We start from the raw sequence: 18,050 nt of genomic DNA on the forward strand, positions 1-18,050 counted from the left end.
TCTCAATAAATGTGGGTGTGCAGAACATAAATTTAAGTTTAATCCGTGTTGCAGATGTATTGTGTGGAAACGTTCATAGTTTGGAAACTTTAGGAAGGGGTAGAGAGAGGCCAATGATATGAGATTAACAAATATGAATGAAGAAAGGTCTTCACCCAAAGAGTGGTAAGAATGTGGAACTCACTACCACAGGGAGTGGTTGAAGCGAATAGTACAGATGCATTTAAGGGGAAACTAGTCAAGCATATGAGGCAGAAGGGAATTGATGGTTACAATGATGGATTTAGATGAGAAAAGATGGGTGGAGATTCGAGTGGAGCAGAAACACTGGCATGGACTGGTCGTGCCAAAGGCCTGTTTCTGTGCTGTATGTCGTAGGTAATCCTATCCTATGTAAAAGTTTTCTGATCAAGTACCGTAAACCAGGCACTTTCATGTAACTATGTAGCAGTAAATGTTGTTAGCTATTTGACATGAAATTTGGAAAGTTTATCTAAACTTTAAGCTCTGAATTGTATGTTGTCATTTTGTTTGTTACCTCCCCATCAGGCATTAGGTGCTCAATTTGCAAAACTTAAGTTATGTGGAGAGAGAGTAGCTGGCAATGTTCTCCTTAGAGCAGAGAAGGTTAAAGGGTGATTAATAGGTGTTCAAAACTATGAATGGTTTTGATCGAATAAATGAAGAAAACTTGTTTATACTGACGAGAATATCGAAAACCAAAGGACACAGAGGCAAAAAGAACCCCAAAAAGGTGAAGAGTATTAAGTGACACCTTACACTAATTTAAACTGTATTAATGCCTCTCTTTGTTTTCTCATAGGTTTTACAAAATCTAGGCAAAGAGAAGTATCCACCCCAGTCTTTTGAGCAGGTTGGAACACGAATAGCCAAAGTGTTAGAAAAAGTAAGTTACTCAAAGTGATTTAATTTGAATTGCAGTTCTAAGTCAAATTATGTCATCCAAGTTTCGGTTACCATTTACCCAAATAAATTCTATTGGGTACCTAGTAAATTGTGGAACCAATTTACTATCCAAAAGGTAAAGTACAGGAAATGCAGACTGTGTCCCTTCAGCTTATCACAAAGATTTTTTTTTAAATCAGCTCTTGTTGGCCAGTATTCTCTTGACCCTGTTACAACAGTTCACTGTTAGGTTGCAAAGTACCCCACCACTATTGCCAAACAAATACCTTCTAATTGGACACACAGACCTTTGGCTACAAGGCGGTAGAATGATTCAATGTCAGCGTATGTAGAGTCACAGGTTCATCTATGGCACAGAAGAACGTCATTTGGTCCATCGAGCCCATGTCAGCTCCCTATGGACCAATCCAGTCAGTGCCTCTTTCCTGCTCTAACCCTGGTAGAGATTAGCACTGTAAGTTTATTCCCTTCAAGTGCCCGTCCTTTCCTTTTGAAATCATTGTTTCTACATCCACCACCCTCCAGGGCAGCAAGCTCCAGGTCATTACCACTCACTACGTAAAATAAATTCTTCCTCACATTCCCCTTGCATGTCTTGATCTGATCAAAATCTAAAATCTGTGTTCTGTAGTCATTGTACAATCAGCTAATGGGAGCATTTTTTCCTTCTCTACCTTATCTAAGCCAATACACCTCTATCAAATCTCCCCTCAACTTCCTTTGCTCTAAGGAAAACAATCCCAGCCTTTCCAACATAGCCTTATAACAAACCCTCCCCCCAACCACCCCCTCAATCCTTAGAAGCATTCTGGTGAATCTCTTTTTACCCCCCTCAAGGACCTTCACATCTTTCTTTGTGTTGACCAGAACTGGAAATAATACTCTTGTTTTGGCCTAGCCAGAGTTTTATAAAGGTTCAGCATAACTTCCCTGCTTTTGTGCTCAATGCCTCTATTTATGAAGCCCAGGGTCTCATATGCTTTGCTAACCACTCTTTGTGCGTCCTGCCACCTTCAAAGATCGGTTCACCTTCATCTCCACATCCCTTCATTCTTGCGCACATTTTAGAATTGTGCCATTAAACCTGTTTTGCCACTCCTCATCCCTTCTGCCAAAATGCATAATTATGTTACAGAATAATACAGAATCTACAGTTTTTTCATGGCAATTTCTGATCTTTGCTGGGAGATCAGAGCATTGTACCAGTTGTAGGCTATGTGGAACTTAAAGCGAGCCATCTTGGCCATTCTTGCATTCTTCCTTGTGGCTCATTACAGAACAGCAGTCACTCATTCTCTTGATTAGAGTACTTTTTAATAACTTCGAATACTTATTTTCATATTTCTTTACAGGCCAGTAGCATAATGTTTTTGTCTGAATACAGCACAACAGACCAGTGTAAATCCATTAGTGTTCAGCGAGCTATTTATAGAAACAAATGTCTCCAGTGTTCAGAGAGCTATTTATAGAAACAAATGTCTCCAGTGTTCAGAGAGCTATTTATAGAAACAAATGTCTAAAATTGAATTTTTGAGCTATAGAATGAAAACAAAGGCTTTTGAGTATTTATCTTATCTGAATTCAAAAACCTTTCAAATTGTTTGGTCAGCTCACTTTTATGATTTGTATTTCAATAGAATCAAACATCCTGGGTGATTTCAAGTATGGCTGCACTGTATTGGAGGGTTAGAGGTCAAGGAAAGAAAGCTATTGACTGTCTACGTCAAGCATTGCACTATGCACCTCACCACATGAAGGTGAGAACTGCCATGATTCAGTGAAACATTGTCAAGCATCATTTAGTTTGAAATGAGCATAACCTTGGACAGTCGAGTAGATAATGCATCTCCTATTCTTTTTTGGTGAACCTGTATTCAACAGTTCAGTATATGTAAGATTTCAGAGCCACTCCTCTTTTACACTGATGCTAGAAAAATATATGATTTATACCTTTCTTTGGCAGGTAGGTTTGGAGATGTGCATTTGACTTCTCTTTTGTTCTACTTTATGCTGACTTGGCAAATAAAAATCATGTCACTTATTTGAGCACCACATACAACTGAGTTCCCTTAATGTGATTAGCTATCGGGATAAGGCTTCGTTGCAAATGTAGTCCATTCTCTCAGGTCAGCCTTATTCATAACTAGGGATTTTGACTTTGGATTCACTGAAACCAAAAGAAAAACAGGTTAAGTAAGTAGTTTCATGGTACTTGGAATTTGTATCAGATGCAGTATGACTGTCGCATAATCATATTTCTGATCTGCACCACACCTCATTGCAATTATTGATCATAGGAACATAAGAACAAAATGAGGCCATTTAGCCCTTGAGCCTGTTCAGTTTTTCAGAGCAATCGTGGCTGATCCGTAACCTAACTCCATAAATGTGCCTTTGCCCCATGTTGCTTAATATCTTTGTTCATTTTATATGCAAAGAAATATCCATCATCGGTCCCAAATCTGCCTTTCGTAATGTTGAACCTGTATCATCTCAACCTGCTGCCCTGACAAATATGAAAATGGTATATTTTAAAATTTCTGTTACATGCTATGTATCTGAAAAAAAATTGTCTTCTGAGTTATCTCTTGAAATGTAAAAGCCCTATCCTCATCGACTCATTCCTCGTGGTTCCTCTGATATTATTAGTCATCCTCTTCTCTGTTCTCTGCACTGCCTCTTGATCCTGACCCCTTCTGTTGTTCCAAGCAGAATGTGTTCCACATTGCAACTGCAGCTTTACTAGAACACTGTAGATGATCTATGGGATTTAAATGCAACTGATTTGACAGGATAACAGCATAAATGGTTGTGGGATGGGTTGGAGGTGGGGGCAGGATAGTGACTGTGTGGCGCAGGCTTGATTGATGAGCTGGTGTTTTAATGTTCATCATTCATGTGTGTTCTTACACAATTTGCTTTGTTTATTACCACCTCACACTTTTTAAATATAGTGTCCAACAAGTAAACTAAAGATAACTTGGTGTCTCAAATTTTCCTTTTTATTCCTTCAGTTAATTCCAACATCCAGTTGGTATTCATTTTGCACTGGCCCTGGAGTAATTTAAGGGTAAGTCATGGCAGGGCAGCTCAGCCAAGTCGAATGCTCCTCCTGTGTGATGCGGGAAGTCGGGGCCATTCCCAACGTCCAGGACAACCACATGCAGGAAGTGTCTCTAGCTGCATCTACTCAAATGCTGCATTTCGGAGCCTGAGCTGCGGCTGGAGTCACTGTGGAGTATCCGCAAGTTTGCGATCTTCATGGATAGCACATACAATGAAGTGATCACACCACAGATAAAGAGTGCACAGGCAGAAAGGGAATAGGTGACCACCAGACAGAGTAAAAGCACTAGGCAGGCAGTGCAGGAGTCCCCTGAGAAACTACTTCACCCAGAGGTTGGTGAATCTGTGGAATTCTCTGCCACAGAAGGCCATGGAGGCCAAGCCACTGAATATATTTAGGAAGGGAATAGATTTCTTGACACTAAAGGTGTCAAGGGATATGAGGAGAGAGCAGGAGTGTGGCGTTAAGATAGAGGATCAGCTGCGATCATATTGAATGTGGCAGGATAACATGGGAAAGATGTTTCAAACAAAAAATATACAGGATCCTTTGTTTTACGAGCAGAGGAATACATTATAAGGTGAGGAAGTTACGCTGTCTAAATCACTGGTTATGCCTTAGCTTCTGGGCGCCACACTTTAAAAGATGCAGAAGAGATATACTAAAATGGCACCAGGGATACAGGACTTCAGTTGCATGGAGAGATTAGAGAAGCTGTGGTTATTTTCCTTAGAGTCGAGAAGGTCAAGGGGAAATTTAATAGAGGTGTTCAAAATTATGAAGAGTTTTGATAGCTGGTAATCAGAGCACATAGATTTAGCCACTGCTAATCTACATTCACATTTTATCCTGGGTACCTACTAATTTTAGTTTGTGAAGGAATCTGTTGTACAGTGTTTTATCCAACGTTCCTTTGAAAGTCAATTTGAAACATCTGCTTCTCAAAAGAAGCCCGAGGTTGACTTTGATACTCAATAGGTTCATGAATTTATAAGGTTTGCAAGCTTGTTTCTATTTGTAAAATTGTTGAAGGTGGTCTTGTATGAACTTAAAATGTTAGATTTATTTTCCAGCGTGCAGCTTAATTCCCACCTACCATTCAATGAACCTTCGTGCAGACAAGTAACATCCGATATCGCAGGCAATATAAAAATAATGTTCTTTGAAACATATTCCCAATAATTGTTAGCAAAGGTTCATGTAACAGTAATTTACAGTTTGTCAGATCAACAAATGGTTGTGCAACAGTATCTCTAAATGTCTGGATTAGCTTTTTATAAATGTTACAAGACAAAATGAGATGGTACCTTGTTTGGCATATTCCCTTCAAGGGTGACAAAAAATTTGGTAAAATAATAAATGTGAGGTGAACGTATTGAGTGTACCTGTTGCAGTGAGTTACAATGTTCTCTTCTCTCCCTCACTCCCAATATTTTCTTGATTTCATATGGTTAAATTATTTCAACCCATTTAGCACAGGGCCTGACTGTCATAGCTGAAATCATTTTTAATTGCATGATTATTTCATTCTATCATGCTTTTTACCAAAGTTTTCAGGATGTGGAATAAAAGGAAAAATGCCAATATGCTTTTCTATTTATAATGTATGTAAAAGAACAGTGATAGGCGTTTCAATAGATAAGTGCACAACCGTTTATATGCAAGGCTTCCTTGCAACCTGAATCTCTGACCTCGCTTGGCCTGCTACTATTCAATGCTACTTTATCTTGTATTGTTGACTTATTCGCTCAAGATTTTTTACTGTCTCCTACAGTCAATGGACAAGGCTGCAGCTAACAAGAAAGATATGAGAAATAATCAGCTGTCCAAAAAGATGCAGGGGCACATTTCTTCAAAGGATAGCGTTCCTGGTTGATTTCACCTTTTGAAGGTTGAACTTGCTCCAAAGACTGAAGAAACCTGGATTCCCAATTTTTCTCATATGCTTGAAAATTAAAAGAGCAAATGGTGGAAATACTCAGCAGGTTAGGCAGCATCTGTGGAGAGAAAAACAGAGTTAAGTTTTCAGTCTTGTGACCTTTCATCAAAACTGAGGAAACTTAGAAATTTTATAGATTTTGAGCAAGTGAAGGGGGGCAAGGGGAGTAGGGGAAGGTGAACAATAAAAGGGGAGGTCTTTATGTTGTAGGGAAGGAGAGATTAAATGATAGAAGACCAAAGTGAGTGGTAACAGATAGGATAAAGAAACAAAAGATGTGTCCAGAAGCGGTGTGAATGGCCGTCTAAATGCAAAGTAAAGGGATTAAGAAAGAAACGAGACAAAAACCGAGCCAGCAAAAAATACACACACAACCAGTTGGGGGCAAAGGTTGCAATCAAAAACTGTTGGACTCTCTGTTTAGTCCAGGAAGCTATAAAGTCCCAAATCTAAAGATTGCGCTTGTGTTGATCAAGGATAGAAAGATCACAGTGGGAGCAAGATGGAGAATTAAAATGGCAAGCTCAGGGTCATGCAGACCGAACAGATGTTTTCCACAAAGCAGCCACCCAGCCTGCATTTAGCCTCCCCAATTTTTCAGCTGGCCTGATTTTTGCAAGTGAATTTTTAAATTTGTACTAATTTCAAAGCAACGTTCCCAAATTTTAAAATGTCTTCCAAGCCAGAACATAAGGTGACTTTGGAGTTACAGAAACGAGGGGATAACGTGAATGTTGAATTTGTTTTTGCTACATTTTTTTTCAACAAAGGGTTAGCACTTCGCTATATTTTGACGCTGCATAGTTTAACAGCTAAACAAGATGCAGCCCAGAGCCAAAAGCTGTGCACAGGCTTATTTGATCCAATCTTAAAAAAAAAGTACTCCTGTAAGCTTCTCCTTTGCAATATGTGCAAAGCCAACTTCATCTTCAAACTATTTAGCATTCCTAAGCAGGGAGGGCTGCAAAAGACTTTTTTGCTGGTGCATTTTAACCAATAAGGGGGGGAGAAATGTTTAATCGTCTTTCAAGCTAAGCAAATTTAAAGACCTGAAGAATTCCCTTGCTCTCCTTGTGCTTTTTCATGGTCCCAACTTGATCATTGCTGGCACCCATGTTTATCACAGATGCATCTTTTGTAACTGAGGTTGTGTGCTTGAAACAGTGGACTCTCTTTCTAAAAAGTTTTTCATGACCTAAAGAAAGAGGACAGGGAAGCAGAGTTACCGGAGAAGAGGTGACTAATAATAATAAGGAAGGCGAGAGGGAGACCTAACGGGGAGACAAAGCTAGAAAAAGGATTGCAAAGACAGAGAAGAGTGGAGGGCAAAGGAATCGAGAAAATGGGTTTGGAGGGGGGGGTGTGGAGATGGTGGGAACAAGGGGAAAGAATGATGGGTGCTTCATATACTTGCACTTTTTGAGGATCTTGCTATTTTGTGCACTGGGAGGTTCGTTGCTTTTGTGTGTATGGAGCTTGTATTGTTCACTTGCGATTTTAATTAAGGTATGCAACTCCTAGCTCCAAGGGGCTGGATATTCTTGATTTAAGACTTTGTTTCGCCATCATTTGGAACAGCAAAATTGCTGCCCCAACCATCATGCTAGGCATCATTCCTTTTTCAGGCTCTATCACACTGCTGTTGAACTTCGGAAGCTATGCAACCTTATTGTCAGTCACCAAACTGACTGCACAGTATTCATCAGATGTTCAGACTTTTAAGAAGTAGGAAAAACCAAATTAAAAAGATAGAAACCTGAAAATATTGGACACAACATTGTAAGGAACTCAATTGAAGCACATAACTTTTGATTTTTGGTACAATTATTTCAATATTCATAGTATGTTCAAATGAAAGGTCCTCAACCTGAAACCTGTTTCTCTCTGTCTGACCCACTGAGTATTTCCAGTATTTCCTGTTTTTATTCCAGATTTCCAACGTCTGCAGTATTTTGCTTTTGTGTTGGTCTTTCCCTTATTTTTGAAGACTGTGTCATTGATATACAAATTTGCAGGTTGTTTGGTGATGCCACATTTCCAGGAGATAATCTAACATTGAGAAGCAGTAAACTGAGCTCAAACTTCTGATCAATCCCTTCACTAACTTGTATTTTTTTTTGAGCAGGATGTGCCTCTCATTAGTTTGGCAAATATTTTTCACAACGCTAAACTATGGGATGATGCAATCATCGTTGCTACTATGGCAGTAGAAATCGCTCCACACTTTGTCGTCAATCACTTTACCCTGGCTAATGTCTACGTAGCAATGGCAAGTAACCCCAATTGGTTCAAGCACCTTTCATGGCCAATTCATTTGGCTGAATTTCTATTTATGTTGTTTTAAAAGGGCTTCAAGTTATAATGTGATATGTTGAAATGGAATCTCTCTTTCAAAGCATGCAAATGTTTGAAGAACTGGCATGTAAGGGAATCTTTTTGTATGTAGTTGATTTACCCCATTATATCTATGGTTTTAAATTTTGCATTGGGAAACTTGGAGATTTATTTAATAATGGTGCCATTATGCTGCAATTTCTGCTTTGATGTAACATGGTTTTCATGTTGCACTTTAGTGAAATCCACAGTATAGCTCTAGTTTAAGGTCATCAATGTAAATGCAGTCCGATTTTTAAAAATAATATCAAAAACCTTGAAGGATGTGTCTCAATGTATAACTTCCAAGCAAACTGCAGCATGAAATACTAATCCATTCCCCTCCTGCCAGAAACTGACAGCCTTTGCCCCACAAAGTAAATGGAGAGTATAGTAAATGTCTGAAGTTAATAGCATTATCATGGAAACGAGACTGTCTAAGATGGGATGCTGCTTCTGCACCTTGCATTGAACCTGGTTGGGGCCATGTAGGAGGTGTGTGTGTGTGTGTGTGTGTGTGTGTGTGTGTGGGGGGGGTGGTGGTGGGTGGGGAACGACTACTGAGCTATTGAAAGGATGAGGTAATACGTAGAACAGTGATATTCACAAAGCAGTCACCAACTCTGTCTCTCCAGTATAGAAGGAGACCATACTGTGAGCAGCAGATAGGAAATGTGCATAAATTGCTGTTTCAAACAAAAAAAAATGTTTGCAGTTTTGGGGAGAATAACATTTCCTCATTGACATCCAGGTGGTTGTACGGGAAGGAAAGTGGAGTCACAGAGCAGTATGTTGGTGAAATTGGGAGAAAAGAAGCTCTTGAAGGAAATGGGATGGTGAGAAACATAACTTAGGTTGTTGCCTGATGTCTGGAAAGCCCGTTGCCAGAAATAAGGAGAGTGCATCCAGGAAGGGAATAGACAGAGGAGGGGACCGTATAAAGTTGAGAGATAAATGAAAGCTGAAAGCAGAGCATAGTAAATTACATTTCCCAGGTTGGTGAGAGAGGGGGCACTCATGCTGAGACAGTAAATGATGTCATAAGAATGCGCTTGAGATTGGTTATGAAATGGAAAATGAGGTTCCATGTGACTGTAACAAATGTAAATTATCCCTCCTTATCTTCTCGTCCTGCAGCCTTTATGACACGATTGACCATACCATCCACTTCCAGCACTTTTCCACTGTCATCCAGCTGGGTGAGACTAGACTTGCTTGGAATCAAAGCCAGAGAATCACCTTCGATGGCTTCTCTTCCAGTTCCTGAACCATTCCCTCTGGTGTCCCCCAACGATCCATCCTATTTCTTGTCTACATGCTCTTCGATGATGTCATTCAAAAAAGCATTGGTTTTCACAAGTATGCTGATGACACTCGACTCTACCCCATCACTGCCTTTCTCTTGACTCCTCCACAACCTATAAATTATCAAACAGCTTGTCCAACATCCAGCATTGGATGAGTAAAACTTTTTCTCCCAGTTAAATTTTGGGAAGATCAAAGCCATTGTCTTCAGGACCCTCTACAAACTCCATTCCCGAGGTACAAACTTTAGCCCTCTTTCTGGTAACTGAGGATGAAGCAGACTGTTGGCAGCCTTAATTGAGATGACCTTCCAAACATGCCATTACTAAAACCACCTATTTCTACCTCATCACCTGACTCTGCCCCACTTCAGCTCATCTGTGCCTTTGTTAGCTCTAGGCTTGATTATTCCAATGCACTTCTGGCCAACCTCCCACTTTCTATCCTCTGTAAACTCTGCTGCCCACTCTCAACAAATTCCACTTATCTATCATCCCTGTGCTCATTGACATACATTGGCCCCTGGTTAAGCAACGACTTGATTTTAAAATTCTCATCCTTGTTTTCAAATCCCTCCATTAACCTGCCCTCCCTATCTCTAATCTGCTCCAGCCCCACAATCCTCCGTAATATTTGCAATTCATTGGTGGCCATGACTTCAGCTGCAAGTTCCCTAAAGTTGTCCACTTCTCTACCTCTCTTTTAAGATGCTCCTTAAAGCCTACCTCTTTCGATCATCTAACCTAATGTCGCCTTATGTGGCTCAGTGTCAAATTTTGTTTTATAAGGCACCTGTGACGGGCCTTGGGATACTTTATTACATTAAAGGTGCTATATAAATACAAATTGTCGTTGTATTATTGGGCCAGTGTTCAGGGATTTAACAGAGGGCCTGGGAGCAGACCTGGTGAAGCATGGCAGATTAAAGAGACTATGCTTCCATGGTGAAAAAGACGATAAGGCTAAAGAATCTGAATTAACTGAATCATCAGAAAGCAGCACAGTCACAGACACATTCAAAAATAGTCGCCTTAATAGTGTGAATAGATGATTGTGTTCTCAAGGTGTTAAAAAAAATTGTCTGATTTTCCTCACAGGAAGATTACGAGAAAGCAATGCGATGGTACGAGTCTACTTTGAAGCTACAACCGGAGTTTGCACCAGCTAAAGATCGTCTTCGCACAATCCAGTGCCACTTGTTAATGAAAAAGGAGAGGCATTCTCCATAAGGGTAACGCCCTGAGCATCAGACACAATTATCCAATTCCTGCTTCAGACCATTTAAAATGGCACACACCTAGATTAATTGAGGGGGGTTTCATTTGTGAGAATTTAGTAGATGGAACATGAAATGAGCTATGGAACAAAGCTTTAAAAGAGTATTGTAACTATCACCTTAATATAATTACAGGAAAGAAAAATAAATTACATTAAAAACGAATTACAGTGGTATTGATTTTGTATTACAAATGATGTACAAAACTTTAAAATGGTTTTCAGAATGTTTTGTGTATGCAGATCAAGTCAGGAAACTGCAATTTTAAATCCTTGTGGGCAATAATGGGGACCTGTGTGAAGGTGGAACAATAAATAATTTCTTAATGACTGAAGTTTTTATTTATTTTGTATTCTTATGTACCTCTGTTGTGTAATACTTGTAAAATCCAGTAGGTGCTGCTCATGACACAAAAAAAACCTGGTTCATATTTTTAATGGACATAGACCCCATTCAGTAGAAAAAAAGGCAAATTATATTATTCACTTCAAAACCCATTTAAAATTCAGAAATAGATTTTGCAGTCTCACTGCAAGCAATTTTATAAGCACTTTAATTTTCACAATGAGTTGGTGCACACAAAATGAAAATGCGAAATTGAAAGCGTCATTGGTTTCTGCGTAAATTGTTGGTGTTTCGTACAAAGCCCAAATAGATATCTATAGATAATTCACTGATCAGATATAATATATCTTGGCTGCTTTTGAAATGCTATAATCTGCTCAAAAGCATACAATAACTTAGTTTCAAAATCAAGTAATGTTCCCAATTTCTTCATTACACTGTATTTGTGGAGGTTTTTTATTTAGCAACTTGTGAGCTGGTAATCGTTAATTGAATAGAACCAATCTAACCAGAAGGTACTCGCAATATATTTGAGTTACATGCATAATATACTTTGAATAGTATTTTTAGTTCATAATCCTTTTTTCTTCCTGTAGCTGCCTGAAGAGTAAATCCTGTTAAGTTGAGTTAACAAATATTATTATTGATGACACTTAATTGGCAGTGCAATGTTTAATTTTTCTTTATTAACTTCTCTCCAAATTGTCTTTCCTGCAGGTGATGCTCTTAATCTATTATTAAAGGTTACATGGTATTTTATCAAGGTTTACTTAGGAATAAACAAATTCACATATTTTTCTATTCACTTGGATTTTACAATAAAGCAACTTTAAAATTTTTTTAAAAATCTGTCAAGTTAGCATGAAATCACTTTTTTCTTAATATCCACGTAGTTATGTAGGAAGGAACACATGGAAGTATTTTCTGTATTTCATGGCTGTGATGTTGTTAACTGCAGGTAGAGGGAGCTGGTTGAGACATAAGATCCAGAACAGGAAGAGCAGTTCAGGTCGTACAATCTGCCCCATCTAGAGACTGGATAATTACTCCGTTGCTGAAAAGGGAAACACGTTACCCAAGCTTTTCATCTTGCATTCATTAGGACAAATGCAAGAATGCCAAATTTCAAACAATCGCAACATGTTCTCCTGCAGCATAAATTGTTTTGATCATTTGAAATTGAACATTCTTGGGTTTATCCTGATGAGTGCAACATGAAAAGCTTCAGCTCTTTCAGCAATATCATTCTTTTGTTGACTTCCACCTCTCCAATGTACCTGTTGATCTGTCAGATTTTAATTATCATAGATCTTTTATATTTATAGGCAACTCCATAGTTGATGTGCTGTGGCAGTGCTCACCGGAGAAGATGCTTTCTTATTCCACATAATGAACAACAGAAAAGGGATTGCTTTGCCATAATGTACTTAGTCAAATAGTGTTTTCTCAGCTTATTTCCCAGAGCATTGATGGCAAAATTGGGCTCAATTGGCAGGTTCAATCGAGGCATTCAAGAGGGAATTAGACTTCTGCCTGAAAAAAAAGAATGTGCAGGGCTACGGGAACAAGGGGTGGGAGTGGCACTAGGTAAATTGGTCCTACTGAGAGCCAGTACAGACACAATGGGCCGAATGGTCTCCTTCCGTGCTTCAACGATTTTGTGATTCTGTGATAATTTAAGGGATGCTAAATTCCCTCTCTTACTTTCTCAGAAAAGGGGAACAATCAAACAAAGCTCTTAACCTTTCCAAAATACCCTTTGTTCTTGATACCTTAATAACAGCAAAGAGCAGCTGCTGCCTCTTCTCACACACATGCAGACCAACCCACGTGTGGCTGTATGTTGCACAGAGAATTGAGATTAGCAGGAAAGAAAAGTGACTTCCAGTACCACTTTCTCGACTGCTGGTGATTCTCCTCCTTCTGTCATTATTTTGCCTAGGTTTCTAGATTATTCAACGATATCTAGACTTTTAAAATATAATGGCCCAGGATTTGCTGTGGAAATAGCAGTGAGTTTAATGCGCATGTCATTAGTAATGTACAAGTGACTCAGCAATTGTGGTGAGGAAGAGGAACACCGAGAGTTGCAAATTGCTGGGCGATTTGCGCCAGTCCACTATTGGCGCCTCAAAGATGGAAGCTTGTCATCGGCCTCCCTGTAAGTTTCAAGAAGTTGTTGCAGTTACGTACGCTGTTAACACAAATTAAAGTCACTGCAGAAAGTTAGGGCTGGGACTTAATGATGTAGTGACTCCTTTTAGTTCTGTTTCTGCCATGTCACTCAACCTTTCCAGCCCAGAAGGGGAGCAACTAATACTGTGAAGTCTCATTCCTGCAGGAAGTACAATTGTTCTTTAAGATTTAAAAAAAAAACCTTTATTTTCCTTTCTCTCTCTCTCTCTCTCTCTTTCTCTCCAATCTTACTTGCCCTTACCTGAAGAATGAGGGAAAATAATCTAACTAATTGGGCAAGCTGTGAGATGTCCTGCTCTCGTAAATTCTAGGTTAGTAACGGGAAGGCATTAGAGTTTATAGTAATATAACACTGTTACTTTTCAGAACCCTTTAACTCTGCGGCAGGTCAAGAATAAAGTGGTAATTCAAGGTTTTAAATGTTTTTCCACTAAATATTTAAGAAATCCAATATGAATAGATTGAAATTCATAATTAGTGTAGTTTAGATGAGGGGTAAGCAATTAATCCATCTGAAAAGGGATTCTTCAATCAGAAAAATTGAGAACTGCTGTGCTAGTGCAGTGGTTCGCAAATTGGGTCCACTGACCCCTCTAGCTCGGAGAAACTTTTTAGGGGGCTGCAAAATAACCCCTCTTGAGGGGCCGAGAGAGAAAAAAAAACACGGGATCAAAGAGAAGGAAAAGAAACTGAGCTGCCCACTTTATATGAGTTAACGTAACTAGTCACTCCCAATTTGAGGAATTATTTTGACTACAGAACTTTCAATCAAAATAAAATGTCCCCCAGGAATCTGTCTCATTCGCAAACGCAGCTACTCGGCTGGCAAGCTTGACTCTGTTGAGAAGGAATGTGCAACTGATAACAGGTAGGATTCTAATTTTTTTTTACATAATGCATTTTCAGATGCAGTAAGATAGATTTTTGTAAAGAGCTCTGACCTGGTAGAGCATGAATGAGCCACTAATGGGGTTTATGAACCAACTTCAATCTATATTAGTTTATATTTCGAGAAAAAGTGACTCATGATTTTTTTTTCAAAATCTCTTAATTTTTAAGAGTCTCCCCAGTGGGATTGGCATATCTGGAAAATGTGATTTTTAAAAATATTTGCATTTTGTTTTGAGCGGGAAGGTTGATAAATACAGCTAAAAATAGGTTTATCAGTCTCAGAAAAAATAAGCATTTTAAATCGATGTCAATCCACCACCTGTGAGTAACCCAATTTTAAATGAACTGAAAATTACTAAAAAATATTTTAATTTTTTTTATAGTCAAACTGGGGGGACATTGGTCAGTTCCATAAGTATGCTTTATAAAAATCAAAACTGTTAAAAATGTTCCTATGAGTGTGGTCCTAGCTTAATTTTTATAACGTCCCTGTTGGTCTGCAAATGAGCACAATTAGTGGAAACTCCCAGTGGTGATTAATTCATACAGCGGACGGGGACTGCTTCAAACACGGTGTTTTTCCAAACTAGCACAAAAGATCGTTGAAACTCAAGTTATGCCGAATATGATTTGTGCTTAAAATTCCGTAAGCTTTTGTATCAGTTTACGCCATTATCAGGGATATTGTGACGTCAAAAACCAGTGATGTTGAGCAGAAGCTCCAGGCTCTGACCTTTTACCAAAGATTCCAATATGTTTTCTACCTCTTGATAAGCCAACAGTTCGATAATTCCCTGGATTTGGTCAAGATCCCTTTTTGAAAATAGGAACTGCGTTTTGCTCTTTGCCAGTCCTCTGGTGCATTCCTTTTTTTCTGTTGAAAGAAAAAAAAACTCAGCCCTCACCACTTTTATTCTTCATTTATAGCTTAAGTTGCAAAAACAAAGCTGCTTTAATCATTTGACCCTCTGCTGCCATCACAGTCCCTTAACCTTTTGGTTTTAAATCCAGGCAAAATTTATGGGATGAAAGTCTTTTCTCCAAGCAAGCTCAATTCCAAATGGATGTCGGGCTATAGAATAAAATTGCCCACAATTTTGGCTAGCATAGTGAAAGAGACCATAGAAAACCTGGTGCAAAAATGAGGGACAAAAATCGCACTAGCTATTAAATTGCATCATCTATCAATACTAATGAGTGGGGAATTGTGGGGGTAAGGCCCACAGTTACCCAAGATGCATTCCCAACGCCGAAGCCACCTTCCTGAAGCGAGATGGGGAAAATCCGTCATTGTGCCCAAGATGGGAAACTGTTCTTCCAAACACACCTTAGCTTGATGAGCATAAGGATTCCCCACAAAATACAGGTTTAAGGAAACAGACTGTCGGAAGAGTATATGGGGACCATGTCCTCAGACATGTCAAGCAATGAGGAAAGCGTTCAGAAAGGATTCTGTATTCAGGTGTCTAGTTCTTAATTTTAAGTCTCTACTATAAACTGCTGCTTAATATATTTAAAGCCGTAAGGTGCCATAAATAAAGATGTATTAACCTAATATTCTCTTGTTGTACTGATACTTGAAGGAGCATTGTGCTTTCATTAACGATAAACACTTAATTATTACAAATCCCAAAACCCAGATCACAAGGCTTTGGGTGGCTAGCCTCCTGTTTGCACAGACTTGCCAATCCAGAAGCACTGGGCCTCCTGCCAAAGCAAGATGCTCACCGACACCCATCTGCGTATGTGCAATTACCCTCTCATCCACAGAAAACCATTGACGCCATTGGCTGGACACCGGCAGCAAATGTAGCCCGGTTAAAAACATTGGAAAGTAACGGCATACATTTCCATGGTTATTTTTAACAAAGCTATGTATTGTACAGGTTTTAAGAGTGAAGAGCAAATTGTATTTGACTTTATATTTAAAAAAAAACAGTGCAGGGAATAGCAAAATATTTCAGATATTGATGAGTGAGCTGCCAAATTAGTATCACACTGAGGTTGGGGAAATGAGTAGAGTTCCAATCCCAACCACTTGCAACGGAGTGAAGCCTTACAACTGCGCGTGCACTGCCTTGGCAGCAAGTGCAGCCAATCAGAAGAGGCTTTGCTGATGAAAGTCTTCAGCCTGAAATCATGGGTTTTGATATGAGCCTTCTTCTTTAATTATTTGCTTATAAATTAATTATTTTGGAAAAATATTAGGTCGGTACGCTCAATTTAGCAGTTCCCACTAATCCAATATATTGTAACTGGCGAAGATGCAGTAAACTTGGATAAGAACATGAGGTACCCAGAATTTTCTGTAATAATAATAAGGGTGAGGCTCGCCTTCAATTACCAGGAAAATCTGACAGCATCTTCTGGCGCAGTTAAGTATGAAACTCCACAAGTTGCTGTCAGAGATGCCATGCTCTTCAAGCCATGTGCTGCTATAGTCTTTGGTGACAAGACTAGGCATTGAAATGACTGCAACCTTGAGAACTTGATCTTCCTGCCCACTAATTCTGTGTTAAAAATGACTGGAGAAGTTAGCGCTTGTTTGTTTTTAGTGGCATAAGTGATAATCACTTATTGAACAATTCTCTGGCCCTGAAAAAATAACGTTAAAAGTGTTGAATCTTTTTTTTTATTCTTTCATAGGATATGGATGCTGCTGGCAAGGCCAGCATTTGTTGCCCATCCCTAATTGCCCTTTAACTGAGTAGCTTGCCACACCATTTTAGAAGGTGGTTATGAGTCAACCACATTGCTGTGGGTCTGGTGTCACATGTAGGCCAGGCCTGGTAAGGATAGCAAATTTCCGTCTCTAAAAGGAGATGAATGAACCAGGTTTGATGTCTGCATGTCTCAGTGACAATTCTTCAGTCTGATTGGTTAAAGCGTCTCATTGTTGCTTCCTCTGTTCAAGGATGCTACAAATCACCTGTAGAGGACACCATGGTAGTCGAATCAGGGGATATCTCTGCTGACAAAGTCTGCAAAAACTCTGTAGGCAATTGTCAGCGATGGACCGTGAGTGCTGTTCCTTTGCCTCAAGAGCAAAATCCAGGTAATAACCTGGAATTGAAAAGCTACTCTCAGGAATGGTGACCATTGCAGGTTGTTGTAAAAACCCATCTGGTTCATTAATGTCCTTTTAGGGAAGGAAATCTGCCATCCTTACCTGGTCTGGTGTACATGTGACATCAGATCCACAGCAATGTGGTTGACTCTTCACCGCCCTTTAATGGTGTGGCAAGCTACTCAGTTCAAGGTGACACATCCCTCAGTCTAGCACATGGTAACTAGTGATCCTACTTCAGTGACATTAGTAGGAACAATGGAAAACAGAGGACCAGAAAAGTACGGCGACTATTTGACTGGTTTCAAACTAATTTCTATCAGTCATCCATCTCTTGAATATCTGTCTAATACTCCCTTAAATTTTCCTGCACCATTTGTCTCCACTACCCCCCTGGGTAGTTCATTTTACAGAATCACAACCTGTGTAAAGCAGCCTAGATATTCTAGTAAACAGTTGTCATTGAAAGTGCAGTGGGATAGAATGTGCACATGCCATCTTCATGCTGTTATGTCTCAAATCCTAAGGACTGGATCATTTAACTAATGGTTAACACCCACTCTGTACAGGTAGCATGATCTCATTGCGCTCCATTGTTCCAGTCAGGCCAAGAATTGGAAAGCACTTTTGCTGACATGGAAATACTTTCCAATGATGCAAGACC

The 18,050-nt window shown here is 39.3% G+C and overlaps 1 protein-coding gene across 2 annotated transcripts in view; it reads left to right on the forward strand.

Annotated features, from left to right (window-relative positions):
* The window catches only part of ttc17 (tetratricopeptide repeat domain 17), a 117,051-nt gene extending 105,835 nt beyond the window's left edge, over positions 1 to 11,216 (forward strand). For both annotated transcript variants that reach the window (XM_041198127.1, XM_041198128.1), the window contains exons 22-25: positions 824 to 907; positions 2,565 to 2,684; positions 8,059 to 8,202; positions 10,709 to 11,216. In XM_041198127.1, coding sequence (XP_041054061.1) covers positions 824 to 907; positions 2,565 to 2,684; positions 8,059 to 8,202; positions 10,709 to 10,840 — 480 coding nt within the window. In that variant the 3' untranslated portion in view covers positions 10,841 to 11,216. The remainder of the gene's footprint in view (positions 1 to 823; positions 908 to 2,564; positions 2,685 to 8,058; positions 8,203 to 10,708) is intronic.
* Positions 11,217 to 18,050: the final 6,834 nt, after the last annotated feature.

Source organism: Carcharodon carcharias, chromosome 10 (assembly GCF_017639515.1).
Source record: "Carcharodon carcharias isolate sCarCar2 chromosome 10, sCarCar2.pri, whole genome shotgun sequence".
Classification (NCBI taxonomy): Eukaryota; Metazoa; Chordata; class Chondrichthyes; order Lamniformes; family Lamnidae; genus Carcharodon; species Carcharodon carcharias.